General features: G+C 35.5%; 2 protein-coding genes and 1 non-coding gene across 4 annotated transcripts; all 3 read left to right on the forward strand.

Moving 5' to 3' along the window:
* The first annotated feature begins 1,709 nt into the window (after positions 1–1,709).
* Positions 1,710–5,111, forward strand: LOC109085706 (gem (nuclear organelle) associated protein 2). 2 transcript variants are annotated; one of them, XM_042773683.1, is made up of 10 exons: positions 1,710–1,975; positions 2,407–2,491; positions 2,570–2,674; positions 2,775–2,834; positions 3,834–3,947; positions 4,092–4,136; positions 4,230–4,298; positions 4,490–4,600; positions 4,725–4,783; positions 4,879–5,111. In XM_042773683.1, the coding sequence occupies exons 1-10, from the start codon at positions 1,827–1,829 to the stop codon at positions 4,913–4,915; spliced, it is 834 nt and encodes a 277-aa protein (XP_042629617.1). In that variant the 5' UTR covers positions 1,710–1,826; the 3' UTR covers positions 4,916–5,111. The 2 variants fall into 2 exon arrangements, with proteins under 2 accessions (XP_042629617.1, XP_018955758.1); XM_019100213.2 differs by having other exon boundaries at positions 1,712–1,975; positions 2,570–2,659.
* Positions 5,112–6,451: 1,340 nt separating this feature from the next.
* On the forward strand, positions 6,452–14,917 carry LOC109107735 (pinin-like). The gene is made up of 9 exons (XM_042773684.1): positions 6,452–6,636; positions 9,180–9,251; positions 9,334–9,402; positions 9,513–9,588; positions 9,685–9,779; positions 9,911–9,986; positions 10,289–10,444; positions 10,567–10,704; positions 13,141–14,917. The coding sequence occupies exons 1-9, from the start codon at positions 6,524–6,526 to the stop codon at positions 14,353–14,355; spliced, it is 2,010 nt and encodes a 669-aa protein (XP_042629618.1). The 5' UTR covers positions 6,452–6,523; the 3' UTR covers positions 14,356–14,917.
* Positions 14,918–21,717: 6,800 nt separating this feature from the next.
* On the forward strand, positions 21,718–21,800 carry trnal-uaa. Its single transcript has one exon. It is a non-coding gene; the product is annotated as a tRNA-Leu (tRNA).
* Positions 21,801–22,429: the final 629 nt, after the last annotated feature.

The raw sequence follows: 22,429 nt of genomic DNA on the forward strand, positions 1-22,429 counted from the left end.
TTTTTTTTTTTTTTTTTTAACTTTGTGCATCTTAACCTAAAGAACATTTTACCACTAAAATGATCTAAACCTTTTTCCACTATGAAGTAACTTTTGTGCAGTTGAAAGATTCGTTAAAGGTTCTTCATGGATGTAGATGCTAATTAAGAACCTCTATTTTTAAGAGTGAAGGATGCTTACATGTTTTCCAATAGTACAACAACAATTGATTAACAAAATACAGATCAGACATTTTTCATTATAGTCTTGAAAAAAAGATCAGAGTGCTCTTTCCAGTACAAGAGTAAGTAAGGACAAATAATATGCACATGGGTAACACACATCAGCTCACTCAGTGAGGTAACAGTGTTGTTAAAGGAGAATTTACTGATAGGAGAGACAGATTGAGCAAAGGTTTGCAGAGTCTGAAGTTCTGTCAGCGGCACAAATCTATTTTAAGATATCAGTTTATGAATAAGGTGGATATTTCAGAATTATTTCCATGCTTAATTTAATTTCATTGATTCGGCTTAAGTATTTGACATAATATAACATGGCTGACACACTGTGGTCCCCTCATGAAAAAAAAAAAAATCCCCTGATGAAGATCAAGATCAAGATGCCCCTGAGGTCACTTCCAGGTGGCAAATGTTGCCCCTTAGAAAAAAGTACAGTTCTGACAATAATACTTATACATTGCATGCATAGAAATTAACATGATTCTTTAACTTCTGTGCAGTGTTGCCTACTAATTTTCAGGGGAAGTTGCTAAAGGAAGATTGATTTGTTGCTATACTGTAAGTTGCTAAATGACGTTGTGATGTCGTTGCGTGATGACGTCATTGCATAACCATTACACAAAACAGCGTTTTTACGTAGAATACACAGTGATATTACTCAAATCTCAGCGAATTTTTTTTTTTAAATGTTATTTGTTAAAAAAAATATTATAAACAAAATATTTTAATTTGTAAAAGTAACATAAATAGCACATCTTTATGATCAGATTTTTTACAACATTGAATTATTGAACAGTTACACATTTTATGTATTTTCTTATAACTAGTAAAACTGCACATTCTGAACAATTATAGTTTTTAGCAGTGTACTGGTAGTTAGTAAGTGTGCTACACAAAATTCTATAAAAATAGGACACAATGTACTGTTTATATGAAGGAACAATACGTATTTATTTTTTAATTTAGATATTATTTAAATTCCTCATTGCATTTTGTGTTTTCAGGTTACAGTTTACAACTTAATGAATAACGTCCTGGCAGAAAATGATTAGTACCTTTTCAGTTTTTTCCACATATTTTGTTCTTCCAGTGTTCCTAACTGAATAACTGTTATATATACAAGCTAATAACATGCTGTATCATAAATGTGCATTTATTATTGAGCATTTGGAACTAGCAACTTAATGCACATTTGATGTTTGTACTGTTAAGCATCTTTCTCTAGCTCTCTCCAGGTTGATGTGCTGCTTGGCTGGCTAGCTGTTCAATGGTTTCCTCTTTTTGTGTAAATTACATGAAAATATGTGTCTTTTTTATCATTTGAGTCACTTTACACTTTGCTAGGGTAGTCTGAAAAGTTGCTAAATATAGCAACAAAATTGCTAAGTTAGCAACACTGCTTCTGTTACGTTCATATGCCTTTTCAAACAACAGAGGTCACTACACACCTTTTCCGTCTTTCCATCTGTGTCATAGCAAGCGAATAAACGTCACCACGGTAACCGTCGCGTGTATTGATCGTCATCATGGCCAATGTGTTCAAAATGGTGAGGCTGACAAGCACGTAGCGAACGAGAAGCAGCGACTTGTGAGTTTTGAAATATTTTGATGATCTCGAATAGAAAAGAACGCAAAGACATGAAGTCGGACGTGGAGGAGTTGATGCCCAGACTTCTGCCCCTGGAGTCCTGCGACACAGAGGAATATAACTCAAACGAACCGCCCAGAAACCCTCAAGAATATCTCAGACAGGTCCAGTAAGTCATTCTTCATCTAATATTCATTTAAAGTTTTAAAAGTAGATGCGGGTGGAACTTTATTCATATAAACAACATTGTTTACAAAGTGCTTTACAAACGTTCATAAATAGGCTTTACACGTATTGAAGGAGAAAATAATATTAAAGGATAAAATGCAAAAACAATTAAAGGCAAAAGAAAGTAAAATATATTGATTTAGAAAAAGTCTCAGTGATATAGTGTACTCGGGTTTAGCTTGTGTATATTTAGTGATTTTTTTTTTTATGTAAAACTGGTTACAGAACTTTGGACTTTATAACTTGGTTGTACATTTATGTTACTTTATAAACTTGTTTTTATAAAATGCTTTGACAATAAATTTTTTTTTTTCAAATGATTTTTCAGGTGCTCACTTTAAAAAGTCATACAGTTGCGTTATGTTTTTACAGGAGGGAAGCATCTCTGTGCCCAGATGTTGTTGTGGCACAAATTGACCCAAAGAAGCTGAAGAAGAAACAATCTGTGAATGTGTCTGTGAGTGCGACAAGTGACTTTTACATTTTAAAACTTGTAATGTGTGTAATCGGTTTGCATATTAATTTTGTTTTCCAGATCACAGGTTGTCTGGCTGCACCTCAGGGTTTCTCTCCCAGCTTGAAATGGCAGCAACAACAAGTCAGCAGATTTTCAGAAGTCAGACAGGTGTTCAGTTTACATGTATTGGTCACTTGTTCAAGTACTTTTAATATCAAGTATCTAAGATTTGTCTGTTTGTTTTTAAATGAAGTGCAGTCAGTATAACACTTTCTTATTTCAGAGTGTTAACAAGCATCGTCAGCATTGGAAATCCCAGTTTTTGGATGATAATGTTGTCATGGTAAGATAATTGATATCTGGACAGAAGTCAAACATGCTATGATAAAATTTTCTTGCATGGCTGTATCTATATATGCAATTATTCACCAATCAGCACACCATTAAACAGCTGCATACACTCAATACACACGATATATCTTACAGTCACAATTTTACAATTATACACTACCGTTCAAAAGTTTGGGGTCAGTAAGATTTTTAATGTTTTTAAAAGAAGTATCTTCAGCTCACCAAGGCTGCATTTATTTGATTTATTATAAATTGTTAAAAGGTTTTTTTGTGTTTTTTTATTACAATTTAAAACAGCTGTTTTCTATGTAAATATACAGTAAAGTGTCATTTATTCCTGTGATCAAAGCTGAATTTTCAGCATCATTACTCCAGTCTTCAGTGTCACATGATCCTTCAGAAATCATCCTAATATGATGATTTGATGCTCAAGAAACATTTATGATTATTATCAATGTTGAAAACAGTTATTTACATTTTTATTTCATGATGCTATGATGAATAGAAAGTTCAAAAGAACTTTTGTAACATTAATCACTACCCTTCAAAAGTTTGGGGTCAGTGAAAAATTTTATTTTATTTTTGGGGGAAAGAAATAAAATAAATCAATACTGTTATTCATCAAGGATGAGTTAAACTGATCAAAAGTTACAGTCAAAACATTAATAATGTTAGAAAATATTCTATTTTAAATAAATGCTGTTCTTTTGAACTTTCTATTCATCAAAGAATTTTGAAAGAAATTTGTACTGTTTTTGAAAACTTTTTACTGTGAAATTTTTTTACTGTTATTGAAAACTGTTTTCAACATTGATAATAATAACGAATGCTTTCGGTAGTGAATTCTGAACGTTGAATTGTAGTTACATTAATCTTACTTATATATTACTTATACATTACAATCCTATAGTACTCAAAGGTACTGTACTCTTGATTTTTGATTAAATTATGAAAAAGTTGCTTTAAAAACAAAGTCTTCTCCCCACTTCAGCCCAAATTGGAGGATGAGGATGGATGGAAGAGGTTCTGCTTGGGTGAGAATGTTTGTCTTGACATCCAGCTGAAAGAAGAAGACAAAGTTAACCCGGGTCTTGATTACGTCAAGGTAATAATTCTCCCCTTATCAGATCATCAACACTCATAATCAGTATAAGTAAGTAGACTACATTGAGTTACACTGTGTAGATTTATAATTACAAAATTTTAGCATTCTGCCATGATTTGATGTTCTTGAATTTCTTTTTATTAGACAGGTTTCCCACCTTTCCTAAGCATTGTCAGCAAACTCAACCAGGTAATTGCCATTTGACAGCAGATATGCTTATTATTCACATATAAATTGCATATTCTAATATTTAATTGTCATTTCATTGCATTCTATGCTCAGTCAACCATCTCTGCTGTGCTTGAGTATTTAATGAATTGGTTTGAGGAGAGAGACTTTGTAGCACAGTTGGTAAGTTCAGTTGCTTCAGTGTGTCATCCAGTCCAATGTTAAATAAAGAGGTCACTCTAAAAGTTGAGATAAAATATTTATTTCTTTGTTTCTAATAAATCACGTTTTGCATTTTATCCCTGTAATATTAAGTGGTATTATTGAACTGTATTTTCTCAGTTTAGCTGTACATTGCACATTTATCTTCACAGGGCAGATGGTTTTATGCATTACTAGCGTGCCTTGAGAAACCGCTGCTTCCTGAAGCACATTCCCTTATCAGACAGTTGGCACGGCGGTGCTCTGCAGTGCGTGCCAATCTGGTAAACACCTTTTGGTTTGCTCTGAATTAAAAGCTGGGGTATCATTATTTTCTCCCTTGCTTTGTTTGTTGACGACCTAAAATATGTTGCTTAAAACAGACTGTGTATTATTTTTCTCTTCCAGGAGAGCAAAGACGATGATTGTTTGTCAGCTCTTAACTTGATGATTTGTATTGTTGCCAGGTAACTGACACGGAGCTGTTATAGCCAAATTTAGTGTTCCCCGAAATATGTGCAGGTGTTCCTATGAAGTATAATCCTGCTTCTGTCTATTAAAGGTATTTTGAGCAAAATGATTTGGCTGACAAAGAATAAGCAGAACTTGGAAACAGACGGAAGAGCCTTTGTGAAGAAAATTAATGTGAATGAGAGGAATCGTGAGATATTCAGGAGAGTTTGTAAAAGACGACAAAATCTTCTGTGTAATATTAAAGTACACCTGTTACAACTACAAATTACTGTCCTTTAAAGCATTGTTATTGTCAAATAAAACTTCATTTCTGACATAAAATGCAAACATCTTTGGCTTCTTGCTGTTTCATTGTCATGGTGTTGTTGTGCTGTGTCTGCCGAATATAACCATGTCTGATTTATTAAAGGGCTAACTGAAAATCATTCTTATTTTTACTGAAAATTTAATGAAAATGAAATGCAAAAAATTCTATGGTAATTATAGTTTCATCCAAAATGGTTAAATAACTCATAAGTAACATAATAAGAAATGTTAAGTTAATATAAAATAACAATCTTATCATATTTTGAAAAAAAATGTAATACCATACCAATAACGTCATAAAAATGTGCTGTCTTTTAAAAGGTGTAAGAACAGTTTTGTGATTTTATTGACTTTTTTAATGTCACTTAACTAATACCACATTGTTAAAATGTAGTAAATATTGTATATTTGAGTGTGAATTGGGTTTTTTTTGTATTTTTAGTATTTTTTATGTTTTAATAAAAAATTAAGAGATGTTTATCACCCTGTTATATGTGAAAATGTTTTGTGATTTTTTTTTATAATTTTTTTTTTATGTCATTACATTGGTTGGAGCATAAGAAACAAATGGAGAAAAAAAAAATATATATATATATTTTATTCATATTTTATTCTATGTCCTTTGTAGATGATGCCAAGACTAAGTTATTAAAAAACAAAAAAAACAAAAAATAGACATGAAAAGGCATGTATAGGCAAAAACAATGTTTTATTTTTTCATTTACTAATCAGTTTTTAGGTTTCAGGCTATTTTTATTTGTTATTTGTAATGTGTTGGTTATTATTTATGATAGTTATAAAAGGGTGTTTTGGTTTGCTACTGTACTTTTATGGAATATGTGCGTAAAATGTCCATAAAATGGTATTCCCATTCTATACAATGTCTCGATAGATTGTATCTAATTTGCATATTAATGTGTTCTTGGGGCAAACCATAATAAAAAAAAGTGTGAAAATGGGAGTAATAACTTGACAACATTTTCATAAGAATGTATCTTATTTCATAGGAATATTGATCTAAAATGTATTTCCCTATTGACTTCTTGTGTCTCCCCAAAATGCCTAATTAACATGATGTCCTCTACATATTACATAAAAAGTCATATTACGATTTGAAACACCATAACAGTTTTCTGAGATGTTTATTTACGACAAACAATCTGAAAATTAGCCAGTTTTAAACGATAATTACAAAAACATTATCATATTTCCTTAAGAGTGCTTAAATTGATCATTCTGTCAATATCAATCATATTTAAAGACAAAGGAGATGGAGTGTTTATGATGGTGATCCTGTCAATCACAGCAGCGGTTCTTGCGCGTGGGGTTTCGGTATGAAGGACCGGCCACGTGATCGGTGCTACGCGCCTTTATCGAGCCGAGCGCGCGCATGACGCTCCACGCGCTGCTGGAAGACGAAGAGCAAGATGGCGGTGGTCGTGCGAAGTTTGCAAGACCAGCTGGAAAAAGCCAAGGAAAGCTTAAAGAGCGTGGACGAAAATATTCGAAAGCTAACCGGCAGAGATCCGAGCGAATTAAGGTATTACTCAATGAAAGCGTTTTAATCATTAACGCATCTATTTGGGGGAAAATAAACAGGGCCTTTTAGCAAGCTAAGACTGCGGCTAGCTTGCAAGCTAAAGAACCTCATGTGTTTAATTTCAGCGATTAAAACAGCGATCTATTACACTAATTAGTCTTTACATTTGTGCAGTGATATCTCACAGCTACCCAGCCCGCCATAAATAAATACGCTGTAGAGCTATCAGTAACTTAAGTCCAGTTTATGTTTGAAGCACAAATGACACGTCTCATAAAACCATTCTGTGATGTTACGTCGTTAATTCTTAATAATGAAGGCTGTTTTAAAATCCAGCCCCTGTATTACGTTAATCAAATTAAAAACAAGGTTCACTTCGAAGAGTGATCTTTAGATTTGAACTGTTTGCTAATTGTAAAGGTTAAGGATGTGAGACCTGCAGGTACTTCCTGCGTTGAATGGGAGTTTTTGTGTTACTGGATTTGCTTCAAGATCTTGGATAGTAACGACCCAGCACAGTTCTCTAACTGTTTATCTTATGAAAGTAACAAATGTTCTTAAAGATCAGTTGACAACTAATTTTCAGAGAAAGTTGCTAAAGGAAGGTCGATTTGTTGCCAATTTGCTAAATGACGTAATTGCGTAATCACGATGCAAAATTGTCACATCAAATTTTAGCAAAACAAAAAACTATTATGTCAATTTAGATTTGTTTGTAAAACAATATGCATAATTAACCATAAATAACAGCTTTTTTAAATGCATTGAATTATTGAACACATTTTTTTAATAGCTAGTCATAATACACATTCTCAACAATTATGCTTTAAGCAGTGTATTAGTAGTTAGTTAGTATGCTACACTCTAAGAAATGTCTGTAAAAATAGGGCACTATCTAGTATGCTAATATGAAATCATTTTCCATATTGTTTTTTTACCTGCATTTTAAATTATGCATTGTGTTTTCAGGTTACAGTGGATAATGTTGTTGTTGTTGTTATTATTATTATTATTATTATATTTAACAATTGCAGATAACAGCTAACTCAATTCACGTGAAAATGTGTTCCTTTTTATTGTCTGAGTCACTTATCAAAAGTTGCTAAATTTTTTATTTTTTTTTTAATGGGTTGTTTTATTGATGGGTGATTTTGGAAATTATAGTTTAATAGGTTAGTCTGAAAAGTTGCTAAATTTAGCAACAAAATTAAGTTGGCAACACTGTTAAAGATAGCTTGAGAAGTGCATGTTTATTTCCAACATGTTGCTTTAACAGGACAGGAAAGACTTTTGTTATTAGCCAGTAGGGTTTACAGGTCAGTTTTTGCTCCCTCTCTCTCTCTCTCTCTCTCTCTCTCTCTCTCTCTCTCTCTATATATATATATATATATATATATATATGTATATATGTATATGTGTATATAATATATGTATATGTGTGTATATGTTTAGGAGGCCTCTGATGCAGAAATAAATTTTTTTTTGTTGTTGTTGTTTTTTTACATGTAACATTTTAGTACGTTTTTAGGGAAATGTAGTATTGCAATGTTGGGCTTTTGGGTAGCGGAATTTAAGTGTTTGCTGTCTGAACAAATGTAGAGGACATCTAAGGGTTCATCTGCTGGGTGTGCTCCTGTAACATCAGTGGCCTATATGAATATATACACTAATAATAACAATAAGGATAAAATATTTCTATGAAAAATAATTCATAATTTTTTTTATTTATATTTTCAAAACCCGATGAACTAAATGACATTTTTAAAACATTCATCACTTGTATAAGAGTCCATCTTAAAGTCGCTGTTCCCATTTTGGATGCCATCAGAGAGATCATAATATAATGAGATGGTCTTTCCTGGCTGGTGACATTCTAAAATAGAAAAAAAAAAACACTGATTATTTTCCAGGCTGAATAACCTCAATGCAAATCAATCCCAGTCATACTTAAACAATGTACAGAATTCGTACATTTCACAGAATTCACCCAGTACTGTCTGATAAAGGGTTGCACGATTAATCATAATTAAACCGCAAAGGCGATAAATCACAATTAGGCAGAACCTGTGATTGTAATGCATATCTTTAAGTGAAGCACGGTTCTGTGATCAGTAGTAAATCTCCATCTAGAGACCAGAGGGCACTTTTGCGAGGAAACTCCGAATACACCCCGCAGAAGAACTCCAGGAAATTCCTATAGCTGTTTCTGATTAAACAGAAGATTTAACAGCTTTCATAGATTCAACGTGACTAAACACACGACTACGGCGATATATGGTTTATCTGAGTTTGTCTTATAATGTTTATTATAATAAAGTATATAATAATGCAATGCTAATCGACATAGCCTTTGTCACTGCATAGAATACTATGAAATGTTGCATGCCTTATTCTGTGTAAGACTATGTAGACTATGTGATTGAGAAGCTTGTGTATGTTCCTGAGCAAGAAGTCATACAGTCATAGATGGGGTTAGATATGCTATTTTTTTACTTAAAGGTATGATTATTAATTGTGCGTCTTCTACCTTTTGTCTTTTCCAGACCAGGTCAAAATAGGAGACTGACCATCACAGGCCCAGGTGGAGGTAGGGGGCGCGGAATCAGTTTGCTGAGGTAAGAATCTGTTCTTGAATTAGAAAATATTTGTAATAAATGCATGTTGGATTTGTTCTTAATGTATGTCAAACCTTATCAGGCGTGGACTGTCAGATAGTGGTGGAGGACCCCCAGCCAAACAGAGAGACATCGAAGGGGCACTCTTGAGGTGAGGCATTGCTTACCAATTAGCTGATTTCTGGATATGTTATGAAATAAGTTAATTTCTGTGTTTTGCAAGTTTCCAAATGCATTTACAAATGGTTTATCCCAAACTAGGCTGGCAGGGGACCAGCGAGCCAGGAGAGATTCACGCCATGACAGCGACGCTGAGGATGATGACGATGTCAAAAAAGTATGCAGACTAAATGTTTTCCCCCATCTACATTGATTTGTCCTGTAATGTTTTTAAAATAACCTTGCTCTATTTTTTTTTTTTTTTAATCTACAGCCAGCGTTGCAGTCATCTGTGGTTGCTACCTCCAAAGAACGTACGCGCCGTGATCTTATTCAGGATCAGACAATGGATGAGAGAGGAAAGCAGAGGTAATGCTTTTGTTTTAGGCAATGTCTGCAAAGCTTTTTATCATTTACTTCCTGGTTTTTCCACTGCAAATTTGCTTGAATGACTAAGTAAATGTGGAATTTAAAAAACTATTGTTTTTCTCTTCATTCAGAAACCGGCGCATGTTTGGCCTGTTGATGGGAACATTGCAGAAGTTCAAACAAGAGTCTACAGTGTCCACAGATCGGGTAGGCTTAAGCTTTGAAATTTTTTTTTTTTTTTTTTTTTTTTTTTATGCACTGTTCTATTTCTTGGTCCCTTTGTGAGGCTATATTTTTGTAATATGTTTGTCTAGAAAAAAAGAATTTTTCCCAACTGGTCCTCCAAAGCTGAATTATTCCCAACCCACTTTATTTGTATTCAGTTCAAGTTGAGAATCAAGTCAGCGAAATTGCATGCAACACTAAGTCAAACCACATCTAAAACAATGTGCTGCTTTAATTTTAAAACATGTTTTTTTTTTTTGTTTTTTTTTCTCTCCCTCCTCCAGTTAAAAAGACGCCAAGAAATCGAGCAGAAATTGGAAGTGCAGGCAGAACAGGAGCGTAAAAAAGTTGAGAGTGAAAGGAGAGAGCTCTTTGAAGAAAGACGTGCCAAACAAACAGAGCTGCGTCTTCTGGAGCACAAAGTGGAGCTTGCTCAACTGGTATGTCTCACAGCTGCAGTGAGACAGCGACTCTTTTATTGTATATCTGCAGTAGTTTCTTTGGATGGATTGTTATTGGTCTGACTTTTTTTCAAGCATTATGGTGTTCTCATGTGTTTTAGCAAGAAGAGTGGAATGCGCATAATTCTAAGCTCATCAAGTTCATTCGCACAAAGACCAAGCCCCCGATCTTCTACCTGCCTGGTCGAATGTGCTCTGCTACTCAAAAGCTCCTGGAGGAGTCTCAGAAAAAATTAAATGGTAAGTTAAGTTTTAATAACTTAGTTTTCTGGTTATTAAATTGGCTTCTGCTGTCTTCCACTTTTTGTATAGATTCAGATATTTTCAACTTTGTTTACACCTGGTATATAACTTCTTTTGTGGTCCACAACATGCATTGACTGCATTACATTTATAGGGTAAATGCATCTATATAGCTCAGCATTTAGGCTGATTAAAATTTTTTTTTTTTTATGGTAATTTTTGGTTTTGTTTTGAGACTGAGTTTGTGATATACAAATATTTTATAATAAGTAGTATGTTGTTTACTTTTTTTATTATATTTAACACAAAGTTGCTATCTGAAATGTTAAATCATTTTCAAACTATTTAGTAAATATTAGATTATTAATTTTATCACAGCATATTATTTGGTGTCCTTTGACGTGCCCCTATTATGCCATTTTTACGGTTCCTAATATTGTTTTGGGAGACTCCTACAATAGGATTTACATGCATGCAAGGTAAAAAAAAAAAAACGCTTTAATTCTCAAAATATGCATTTAATATCACCTCATTTTCCAGCGATTCTCAAACGCAGTTCAAAGAGTCAGTCTCTCTAAACCCCTCTTTTCCGTGAGCCTGCTCTGCTCTGGTTAGTCAAATGGCCTAGTCTGTTGTGATTGGTCTACGGCATACAGCAGTGTCGGAAACGATACGCGTATTTCAATAGTTCTGTATTTTGAATGATCTATAGAAAATATAAACATCTAGTATTTATTAGGGGTGTGACAAGACACTTATCCCACGAGACATGAGACTGGGTTCACGAGAACATGCAGGATTCATATTTAAATTGACTTTTGTGGCTTTATATTAACAGATGCGAGTCCATATCGTGACTTGATTTGTGTAATGACCTACTTTTGGTTAATTCAAAATTTGAGAAATTCCGCGACATTCCGCATTAAACTGTGAATTCTGTTTTTATGACTCTATAAAGACTTCACTGCGTAATTAATATATATATTAATACCTTACATTACACACCACTGGTGAAAGGGCCAGTTTAATGCAAATATATCTGAAAGGTCTGCACGAGGATATCGTCACCTTCTCGTGAGACCAGTCAGATCTCGCAAGACACATTGGATCTCACGAGATTTGTGCAACGAGATCTCGTCACACCCCTAGTATTTATCATACTTACAGGTAGTGCTGTCACGGTACCAAATTTTCAGTATTCTGTACCAATACCAGTGAAAATCCATGGTTCTCGAGACTTTCATTTAATCCAAACTGTGTACATATTTAATTTTAAAGGGCTTTTGAATTTTAAAGCCAAAAATAACAATGTTATCAAAAAAACAACAACACAGAACTGCTTTTCTGACTGATGACACAATGTTAACCATTTGTACATGCTCGAAGACGCATATTTTAGATTCACAATTCATTTAAAAGGCTCTGATGTGTAAAAATAGTAAATATCATGTCCTCCTGTTTTTTTTTTTTTTTTTTTTTTTTACCCTAATAAAAGTTATAGGATCATTAAATAATTAAAGGGTTCATATGATGCTGCTAAAAAGAACAGTATTTTGTGTACTCGGTATAATGAAATGTGTTTATGCGGTTTAAGGTTAAAAAAAACACATTATTTATTGTTTCTCCTCTATGCCCTGCGTTCTGCCTCTTAACATATTGTGATGCCTTGTCTGGCCGGAGTGACGAGACGTAAACATAAAACCCATTATAAACGTGATATAAACATGATTTCTAGTCATGTTTTCTTTTGGAAGGCAAAAACAAAGTTTCGCTTTTTCAACAAAACCGCGTTATACAATGTGGCCTTGAGTGAGCAGAGGCCGGAGGCCTAGAGTGAGCCGCGGCCGGCTTGAGTGAGCAGAGGCGGGCAGCTTGTGGCGGATTCTACGAAGGAGCGTACCTTGTGCTTGCAGCAACCACATGTGACGAACCTGGGCTGGACTCCGTCCATGGTGAAAGCCCATTCTGCGATCCACATGACGAAGCAGATATCTTCCTCTTTTGGAAGGCCAAGCAAAGTAGTTTCGTTTTCACAGTGAAACACACAGCGTCTATACGACATGGTGGCGGCAGCGACAACAACAATACTTCCAACGAGAAAAAAATGGTACACCTTGTACCTTGACATGTAGCCATCGCGAAAGTGGGACTTGAATTACTAACGACTTGTCTAGGCTTTACAGAATCGATTCTTTATTTTGGGAGACAATAACTTTTTGTCGTGTTCTTTTAGCATTACAATTTTGCAGATCGTTTACATTCACATACAGCTACATTGCACACTGCATGTAAGGCAATATTGGAAATGGCGTACTAGGGGCTCTTTAAATGGTGTGATAACCTACATGTCGGTTTTATGACAGCTAACAAAAATTTAAAAAAGATTCAATACTGGTTGATATACTGTGGTTTGAACTCTCTCTCCAATTTCCGGTGTGCTTGATGAGAGACGTGAAGCCTTTGCAGAGCAACTCAACAAAATGGAGGCTCGGCCAAGGCGTCAGTCCCAAAGGACAGGTGACAAAGAAATGGAGGATAACCGTCGGGCTGAAGAGACGAAGAAAGAAGATCAAGAGGAGGGTAAGGCTGGAGTAGGGCGGTCAGGTAACAGGCATGATGTGGAGATGGAGGACGAGGAGGAAGATGTAGTCGAGGAGGAAGGAGAGGAGAGCTCAGAGATTAGGGAGAGGGAGGGGGATAAAGAGCAGGAGCAGGGTGAGGAAAAGGATAAACATGAGGATAGTGAGAGGAAGGCAGAGGAGGAAGATGAGGAGGATGAGGAGGAGGATATGGGAGCAAGTGAGGTTAAGGAAGAGGGGGAAGAGCAGATGGAGGTCACAGAAGTTGTGAGGGAAGATGAGGCACAGGGTAAGTTGCAGGTTGAGAGTCCAGAAGCCACAGTTGAAGAGGTAGGTAATATGCAAAAGGAAGAAGAGCAGGAGACAGAGAACGAGACTCAGCAGGACGTTGTAACAGACTCTCTGCAAACCCTTGAAAGCCACATGGAAATTCAGCCCGAGGAGTGTAAACAGCCTCAACTGGATGTCCCGACCCCTAGTGTAACAGAACATGACACTAAACAAGATGACACGCCATCTGATACCCAACAGCCACAGCTTGAACCTGACCCAGAAGTCCTTTCTCAAGAGCAAAGCCAAGAACCATCTGTCCAACCACAAGAAGCCAAAGCCGACACAAAGGAAGCTAGCGAGGAGGCAGATGATGCACGTGGACGGGCCAAAGTCCACGCCAAGAAGAGCAAGAGCCGAAGTAGCAGCAGCTCCTCTTCCAGTTCCTCTTCAAGCTCCTCCAGTGGATCCAGCTCCTCTTCCAGTGGCTCCAGTAGCAGGAGCAGTTCCTCTGGCTCATCGTCGTCGTCTTCCAGTTCACGCTCCCGTAGTCACGGCAGGGATAGAGATGGCCGAGACCACAAACGCCGCAGGAGACCGTCGGACAGGGAGCGTAGAAAGAGTGGGAGTGAGAGGGCACACAAGTCCTCAAAAGGCAACGGACGAGAAAACAAGGGCTCCAAAGACAAGAACTCCAAACCTGACAGGAAGAGGATGAGTTCAGATGGAAGCCGGTCAGGGAAGAGGTCTTCCAGAAGTGAGAGAGATCGGAAGTCTGATCGGAAGGATCGACGTTGAGAAGTTGCTGCCAGTCTTGCATAGTTTCTTCAAGGCCATTGTGTGGTTGTCTAGATTTGAGGTGCAGTTGCCTCGCTGTTGTTCTTGAGTGGGTTTTACATTTGAATTATGCATCTCCCAATCTTTTTTTTTTTTTAAAGTGTCGTCTGGCAACTGGTTATTTCAGTGTATCTTGAAATTTTTAAGATTCATAAACTGCTTTTAAGAACCGTCACTCTAAACAAATTGGTATCACACTATATCAGACCTTCCACGTTATCTGATGGAAATAACGCTTGAAATGTGCTTCTTGTGCTGATCCTCCATCTGTTCACACAGTGTTGCCAGTTCCTGTCATACAGTAACTAAACCACTGATGTTTTCAGTTATGTGATACCATACTAATGTGATTTTTAACATTCAGTAAATATAAAGCAGCCATTTTGACAGTATCCTACATTGATCCAGTTCTCTTTCTTGTTGGAGCAAAATTGTCTGCTCCCTTTTTTTTTTTTTTTTTTTTTTTTTGTATAAATCACTCATTAACAGAAAAAAGACATTAAAGACAATTTCTCTTCATGTATCTGATTTTGTTTTTTCATATTTGCTTGTTCATAATCTTACAGAAAATCGTGTACGCAGACAACACTGATTGTTTTCTGTATGACAAAACTGAAACATTTATGCTGAATTGTTAGTGTTAAGTTGTTTAATTGAACATGAGAATTAACAAATTTGGCTTCTTAAACCAAACACATTAAATCCTATTTTAAAATAGCAGATTTTAAAGTTGCATTTAAATGAAACAAAGAAAAAGTGTTCTTGTTTTAAGATTTTTTTTTTCAAACAATTTCCTTTATTGTTAGCAAATTGCTTTCTTTGTAACTCTTATTGAGCAGCTGATTAAATTTAGACTGACCCTGTTTACTTATGACCCTAATTACTTAATGGGTCATCGGATGCTTGTTTTCCACAAGTTGATATGATTCTTTAGGGTCTTAATGAAAAGTCTGTAACATAGTTTGGTTAACATTTCTCAATGGTAGTGCAAACACCTTTTTACCCTGTCAAAAACAGCTCTTTTTAGAGCAAGCTGTTTTGTAGCATTTTCCTTTAAATGTTAATGAGCTCTGCTGATCCCGCCCTCTCTTCCAAGCTGTTCTCTGAAGGACTGTTTACTTTAGCCGCATTCATTGTGAAACTAGCTAATAAGCACATCATTAGGACAACGATCACAAATGATTTACGTGAACATAGATGCATTTAGGAAGATCGGTGGTGCATTCCCTTCAAAAACAAATGTATTCTACGGTGTCTTCAGCGGCTCAGAAGTCATTCTTGTTTACATTTGCTCCAGTGGTGAAACAATGGTGGACTGATGACAGCTCACTCAGGGTGGGTCTAAGGCAGGGTTGCCAGGTTTTTACAACAAAACCCACCCAATTGCTACTCAAAACCAGACCAATAATGTTTCAAAGGGTATCCCTCGGTAAAAATTGCTTTCTGGTGAGGTAAAATAGACATTTTTGGTGGGGTTCCCCTGGTAAAATTTGCATTTTAGGGGCTAAATATCACGTTATTGGGGTCACTTAAACCCGCGGACAATGAAAAACAAACCGCAGCAACAGTGTTAAAGTAGCCCAATTCACTGGCCTAATGCAAGACGCCAGTCCAGTCTGTGCTGAAACACTACTGTCAACTAATAAAGTAATAGAAATCTTTACAAAAAATGGGTTCTTTTATTATAAACCCATTATTGATACATTATTTTCTGATTGGGAAAAATGCCAGTGGCTTGCCCAGGTTGGCCAAGTGGTTAAGGTTGTGAGATCCAAAGAACAAATGTCCTTGTGGCTTCAAACCCCACTCCTGGTAGCAGAGTTGTTATTTGTAAAGAGTAGAAGCTACAGCTCAGTTGTACATGCATTACTGCATGCACACAGTATAAAAATTGTATTTATTTTTAACATATGAACAATCAATTTCAGAGTGAATTGGTCTTTTAAACCCGCTGTGATGGCTTAGTGGTTATAGTGTTGGGCTTAAGATCCAATGGATAAATGTTTTTGTTTGTTCAAACCCAATGAGGGAAGCTTGTACCTATTCGGAAGTTAAAAGTAATTGATTGTGTCATGAATTTGTAACTTGTATATACAGTTTATTTATTAATTTTTGTAATATGTTTTTGTTCCTTACCTCATGGTGGCAGTAGTACTTTGCAAAACACCATGAGAACAAACTGTCTTTCTCCAGGCCTTCAGCAGTGTTTTTGTAAGCTGAATGAGAATCTGGTTGTTTCCACACGTTACACTCAACATCAATGCAACTACATAAAATTTCTTCTCATCATAAACTTGGCCATATTGAAATGGATATATAACTATGTTTGCAAATGGATATGTATAGCTTTCCATTTGCAAGAGTGGGCCTTCTTTGGTCAAACAGATCTTCTTATTCATCATAAACAGATATTTACATTTGAGAATATGTTCAAGTTACATGCTCTTTGACGAGTAGTCATTACACCTTCTTGGATCTCTGTTCTCCTTCCCAATGTAACCCTGGGTGCCCCCTATGGTCCTTCCCGCTCAGTGGAAAGTAAGCAGTCAGCTGTTCTGAGCCTCATTAGTAGTGTCTGTCTCTGATGAGCGGGGTGATGAAGCCTTTCTATTGATCCGTCTCCAGAGGAAAAAGTGCTGGGTAAACAGGACAAAGTTATAGCTCAGAGGGGACCAGCTCGTGCACCCTGCTCATAGAGGTGAAGCAGGGGAGAGAGGAAAACTGTCTACATCTCATTTTAACCTATGTGTCTATAAAGTAGTGTGGTACTGTCATTACTTTGTGTGAAAGGTCATGACACCTGTAACAATTCAGATCATACTTTACTGCTGTAGGATGTCGGAATCTGAAGATATTTGTAAGTTAGTCTGTAAATTTGATTGTAAATTATATGTTTTTGATGCTGAACTTCTCACAGGGTTCTCATGCTCATGGAAAACCTGAAAACTAATCAGTCCTTAGAAGTCATGGACCTTCTATAATCAATTTAATTTAGTTATGCTCAGCTCTAAAATATTTAATCAGCTAGAATTTTTTCTATGTGCAATCTCTTTCAAATGATCTTTAACATCCTTTTTCAATTATGAACAGCGGGAAATATTATTCATTGCGGTCAAAAATGTGAACCCTGTTTTAAAGTTCCACACAGAAATTTTGTTCTTTCTGTAGTTTTTTTTTTTTTTTTTTTTTTTTTTTTTAAACCATCTGCTAGGTCTTGATAACAATTTTTTGGACCACCAAATAGAATGATTTCCACTTTCTAAACTATGAAGGTGGGTGCAGAATGGCATTTACACTGCAAAAAAAAAAAAAAATATTGGATTTATATTTACACAAAAGCCAAAATGTTATCTGGAAAATAATGTTTTAATTTTAAATAGTTTTATATATATATATATATATATATATATATATGATATATATATATATATATATATATATATATATATATATATATATATATTCCTAGTTTGCTTTTTCACAATAAATAAGTGGGATATTTCAAATACATGTTTGTAAAATTAAACAACTGACTTTTGCATTGACAAAAATATTCATTATTATATCTGGAAAATGTAAGCTCTTAAAAATAAATAATTTACAGTAACTATAGTTTAAAAGCAACCCTACAGAGAATATTGCTGTACAACCCAAGTAAGCACTGTAAAAAAGTGCTGCTCTGTTAAAAGTACTGTTAAAATTTAGAAACCATAACAATAATTCAATTAAGTTTCTCTCTGACACTCTAGAGACCAGTTTGAAGTTTTAAAGTAGTTCAACTTTAAAATGTTCGAGAAGATTTAAAGAATCAAATAGCTAACTGAAGAACCCTATACAGAAGAAATAGTTCTTCATAAGAAAAGGATTCTTTGCTGAACTATTGAAGAACCTTTATTTGAAAGAAATGCTTCATAATAACACCTGCTCATAAGTACAGTAGGAATAAGAACACAATAGTAATAAAAAAAATGCCCTCACTCAACTTACTTAAAATAATATGTGTATTTTTCTCAGTGGTCATGTGAACAGTTTGATTTTTAGATCAATAGAAAAATCCTCCCCCCATGCATCAAGGCAGAACGATTGAGCATAGCTCAATGAAATCAGGGTCTTTTACAGTTTTTCTCAGTCGCTTTGGTGCATTTCTCGAATCATCCTTAATATTTGCAAAGAACACTTTTACTAGTGGTATGACAAAAAAAAAAAAAAAACCTTTAAAATGTCACTGTGATATAGAAAAGGAAAAAGAAATATGGGCACAAAGATGAAAATAAAAAAGAAGTCCATTGTCAGAATTAGTAACTCTTGTGTTGTCCTCTGTCTATACAGTATATGCTTTCCAACTGAAGATTCATGAGATGAACCTTTGAGCTATTTCAGAGCAATGGTTTGTCATTGGTTGATCTACATTCTCTTCATTAGTCAAGTTTCACTTGCACAATTCATGCCAAATTTACAAAAAGTCTAAAAATAATGTTTAAGAAAAAATGTGCTTGGCAGTTTGACAACTAGATGAACCATTTTGCATTTAATGACTTACACGATGAACTAAAGACTAGATGTTTTGAGGGGTTAAACTATTGGACAGAAAACTATGTAATACATTTTGAGCAACATGACATTAGCAACTGATAATGTAGGAAATAAATGTGCATAATCAATTGCATGAATGTACCAAAGCAATCGCAACTTGTTCAGAAGAATGAGAAACAGTTTTTTTGATGTGTATAAATTACTAGATGATGCGGAGGTTGTACAAGTAGTTTTGAGAATTTCATTTCTGATTTGAGAAATGCACCAAAGCGACTGAGAAAAACTGTATTTGGTTTTTGTTGGTGTTTTTTGTAATTGGCTTAAGTGACTTGTGTGTGTTGTTTTTGTTTTATTTTACAGTTTGTTCTTTCAAAAGATGAGCTGGTGAGGCTCACAGGGGATCGGAACAGACTCCAGTCTCAAGAGTGCATCTCTCCGTGACTCATTGTAATGGAAAAATTAAAATGACTGGACTGGTGTTAAGTTTGCTTTGGGGAACTCGGTCAACTGATGAGTTTCAACTAGATGTCTGCTTCTGCTTTATTGATCAAGACTAATTTTCACTCTCCATGTCAATGTCCATTCTGCAGCTTGTATTTACACAGAAATAAAAGCATTTATACAACAATTCTGTAAAATTTTAAATAGCATTTTTCTTTCATTAGTCAGTGCTGGTGCTAATTTGCAAGTGAAATAAATTTGAATCCTCTCCACATCATATTCAGTTCCTTCTTTGTTTTCTGTCATTCTTATAAATGATAAAACAATCCAACTGACACACTTTGTACAATGAAGTATAGATAATGATTACAAAAGTCCATTGTAAATAATACAGAATAATATTTCTAATATTTATAACTTCTTGAAGTATAACTTAAGTTTTTAGAACTGTCCTCTGTGCATCTATATCATTACAAGGCAATTGCAAGAAGCCTTATAAAAATAGGTGGCATGACTTCATGGTTATGGTTTTGGACTTGAGAGCTAATGGACGCATGTCCTCATGGGTTCGAACCCAACTCTTGGTAGTAAATACCAGTTCTTGCATGAATTAGTTTATCTAATTTAACTTGATCTTAACGGGATGATTGAAAACAGGTTTTTGAAATCATGTTGAAGTTACAGTTTCTACAAATCCGACTAAGCAGCATGTGACCAGGATGGCTGGGTGGTTGAGGCATTGGGCTTAAGATCCAATATTGAAAAATGTCCTTGTGGGTTTGAAACCCACTCCCAGTTAAATAGTAATACATATCATTAATGTAGAATCCCTTTGCTGATAGCAAAAGTTGTTGAAGCTGATTTATATCTGTTAAAGGGTCATATGATGCTGCTAAAAATAACTTTATTTGGTGTAATGCAATGTGTTTATGTGGTTTAAGGTTTAAAAAACACATTTTCCATATAATGTACATTATTGTTGCTCCTCTATGCCCTTCCTTTCTGAAACGTGTTGATTTTTAGAAAGCTCATCATTCTAAAAAAGTGAGGTATATGCTGATTGGCTAGTTATCCAGTGCGTTGTGATTGGCTGAATGCCTCAAGCGTGTGACGGAAATGTTACGCCTCTTAGCATACTGTGATGCCATTTCCCGGCACGACCAGACAAAACCAATAAAACCCATTACAAAGAGGCATATGTTGCATCCAATGGGGACATAATTGCTTATTATAATGACTTATACTGTCTTTTTATGCGTTGCGTATTGCGCTGCATAAACATAAAACCATGTCTGCATTTGTGATCGGAGAAACGACAAACAACAAGCTCTACACTGCTCAAAACTCGCGTTTGAATAGTCAGTGGCAAATTCTTTAAATATAAAAAACGTACTTACAGGCTGTGAGTCAGAAGTGTCAGACTGTTCTTGCAAAGTTGGAACTGCCCCACTTTACAGAAACAGCCTTTGTGCCACAGACACATTGTAGGCTACTGGTTCAGGAGACAGTCCTCATCCTCCAAAATGCACACACATCTGAATTTTTGGGTTCAACTGTTCTGGAACAGTGCTGTAAATACAACTTGACCACTGATTTCTAGCTGTGTCCTCTTTTGGAAGGCCAAGCAAAGTAGTTTCGCTTTCACAACGACACACAGCGTCTCCACGACATGGCAACAGAGAGAATAAAAGTTATGCCTTCTTTCTTTGCATGAACAATTGGGCAGTGTTATATGAATCTTCCCACATAGTGATGTAGAGATGTGGGGGCGTGTTAGAATGAGCTGTTTTAGGAGGGCATGGTTGACTCTTAACTTTTATAAAGAATATCTCTTTGGGTTTGAGACTTTAGTCTTTCCAACTTTACAGATCTTCTTTATGCACCAAGAGCTTGTTACACTCCAAAGAGAAAGGAAAAATTAAATCGCATCTTATGACCCCTTTAAAATTAAACAAAGAATATAATGTATGACTGCATAAGGTGTTAGCTCACATCAGGGTGGACAAGTGGTTAAGGTGTTAAACTTAAGATTGAATGGGCAAATATCCTTGTGGTTTCAAACCACACTACTAGTAGCAGACTTCTGTTCTAGCATGCATAAGTACAGGAACCTGCTTCCCTTTAGATAAAATGGACACTTAAAAGCATATTATGTTAATACCATGTCAAAAAGTACCAGGATAACAGAGTGTTTATGGAGTTAGACTTAAGATCCAATGGACAAATTCCCTTGTGGGTTCAAACCCCCCTTCTGGTGGCAAATGACAATTTCATTATCAATTACTGCAGATTATTTTACAGAGATGAAAGAAAACCAACTCCTAAATGCAACTCAGTTTATTCTGAAAGACCAGGATGGCCGAGTGGTTAAGGCGTTGGACTTAAGATCCAATGGACAAATGTCCACGTGGGTTCAAACCCCACTCCTGGTATAAACTTTGAGGCTTTCAATTTGGTATTTAAGCACAAATTAAGCATTTAAAAAGACAGCATATGAGGGGTAGGTGCAAATGTGAGAGTCTGTCACAGTAGCAACATTGTATACCAACCAGGATGGTTGAGGTTTTGAAATTGTTGATCTTAATATTTGCAATCATTTGAGTGTTGAGTGTGGAGCTGTAGCAGTTGTGTTCCAGTGGGAGATGGCATTCAGTATTTCATTCTGATGTAGTGTGGAAAGCCCTAAGGTACAAAGCAGAAATTGACACCATGTTTGCACCACAGCTGAGCTTTGCGTTTTCTGATAAAAAAAAAAAATGCTCTGAAAGATCCGTTGTGTTTTCCTCAAAGAGTAACCTAAATTTTTTTTTTTTATAAAATGCAATGCTGAGTCTTCCTCCTAAATGCTATTTTGTAGGGCTCCCTTTATATTTCTTTTAGACTTTGTTTTTTGGCTTGATTGGGTTCCTGTACCGCCATCCAGTCTAAATCCTTGAACCCGTTTGGAATGCAGCACACAGATTTAGACGTCATGTGAGGCACCATGGCAACAGCAAGTTTAGCAAATCTGCAGTGCAAGATACACTTAGCCAAGCAAATGCATATAATTAAAAAAAAAAAA

This window comes from Cyprinus carpio, chromosome A17 (genome assembly GCF_018340385.1).
Source record: "Cyprinus carpio isolate SPL01 chromosome A17, ASM1834038v1, whole genome shotgun sequence".
Lineage (NCBI taxonomy): Eukaryota > Metazoa > Chordata > Actinopteri > Cypriniformes > Cyprinidae > Cyprinus > Cyprinus carpio.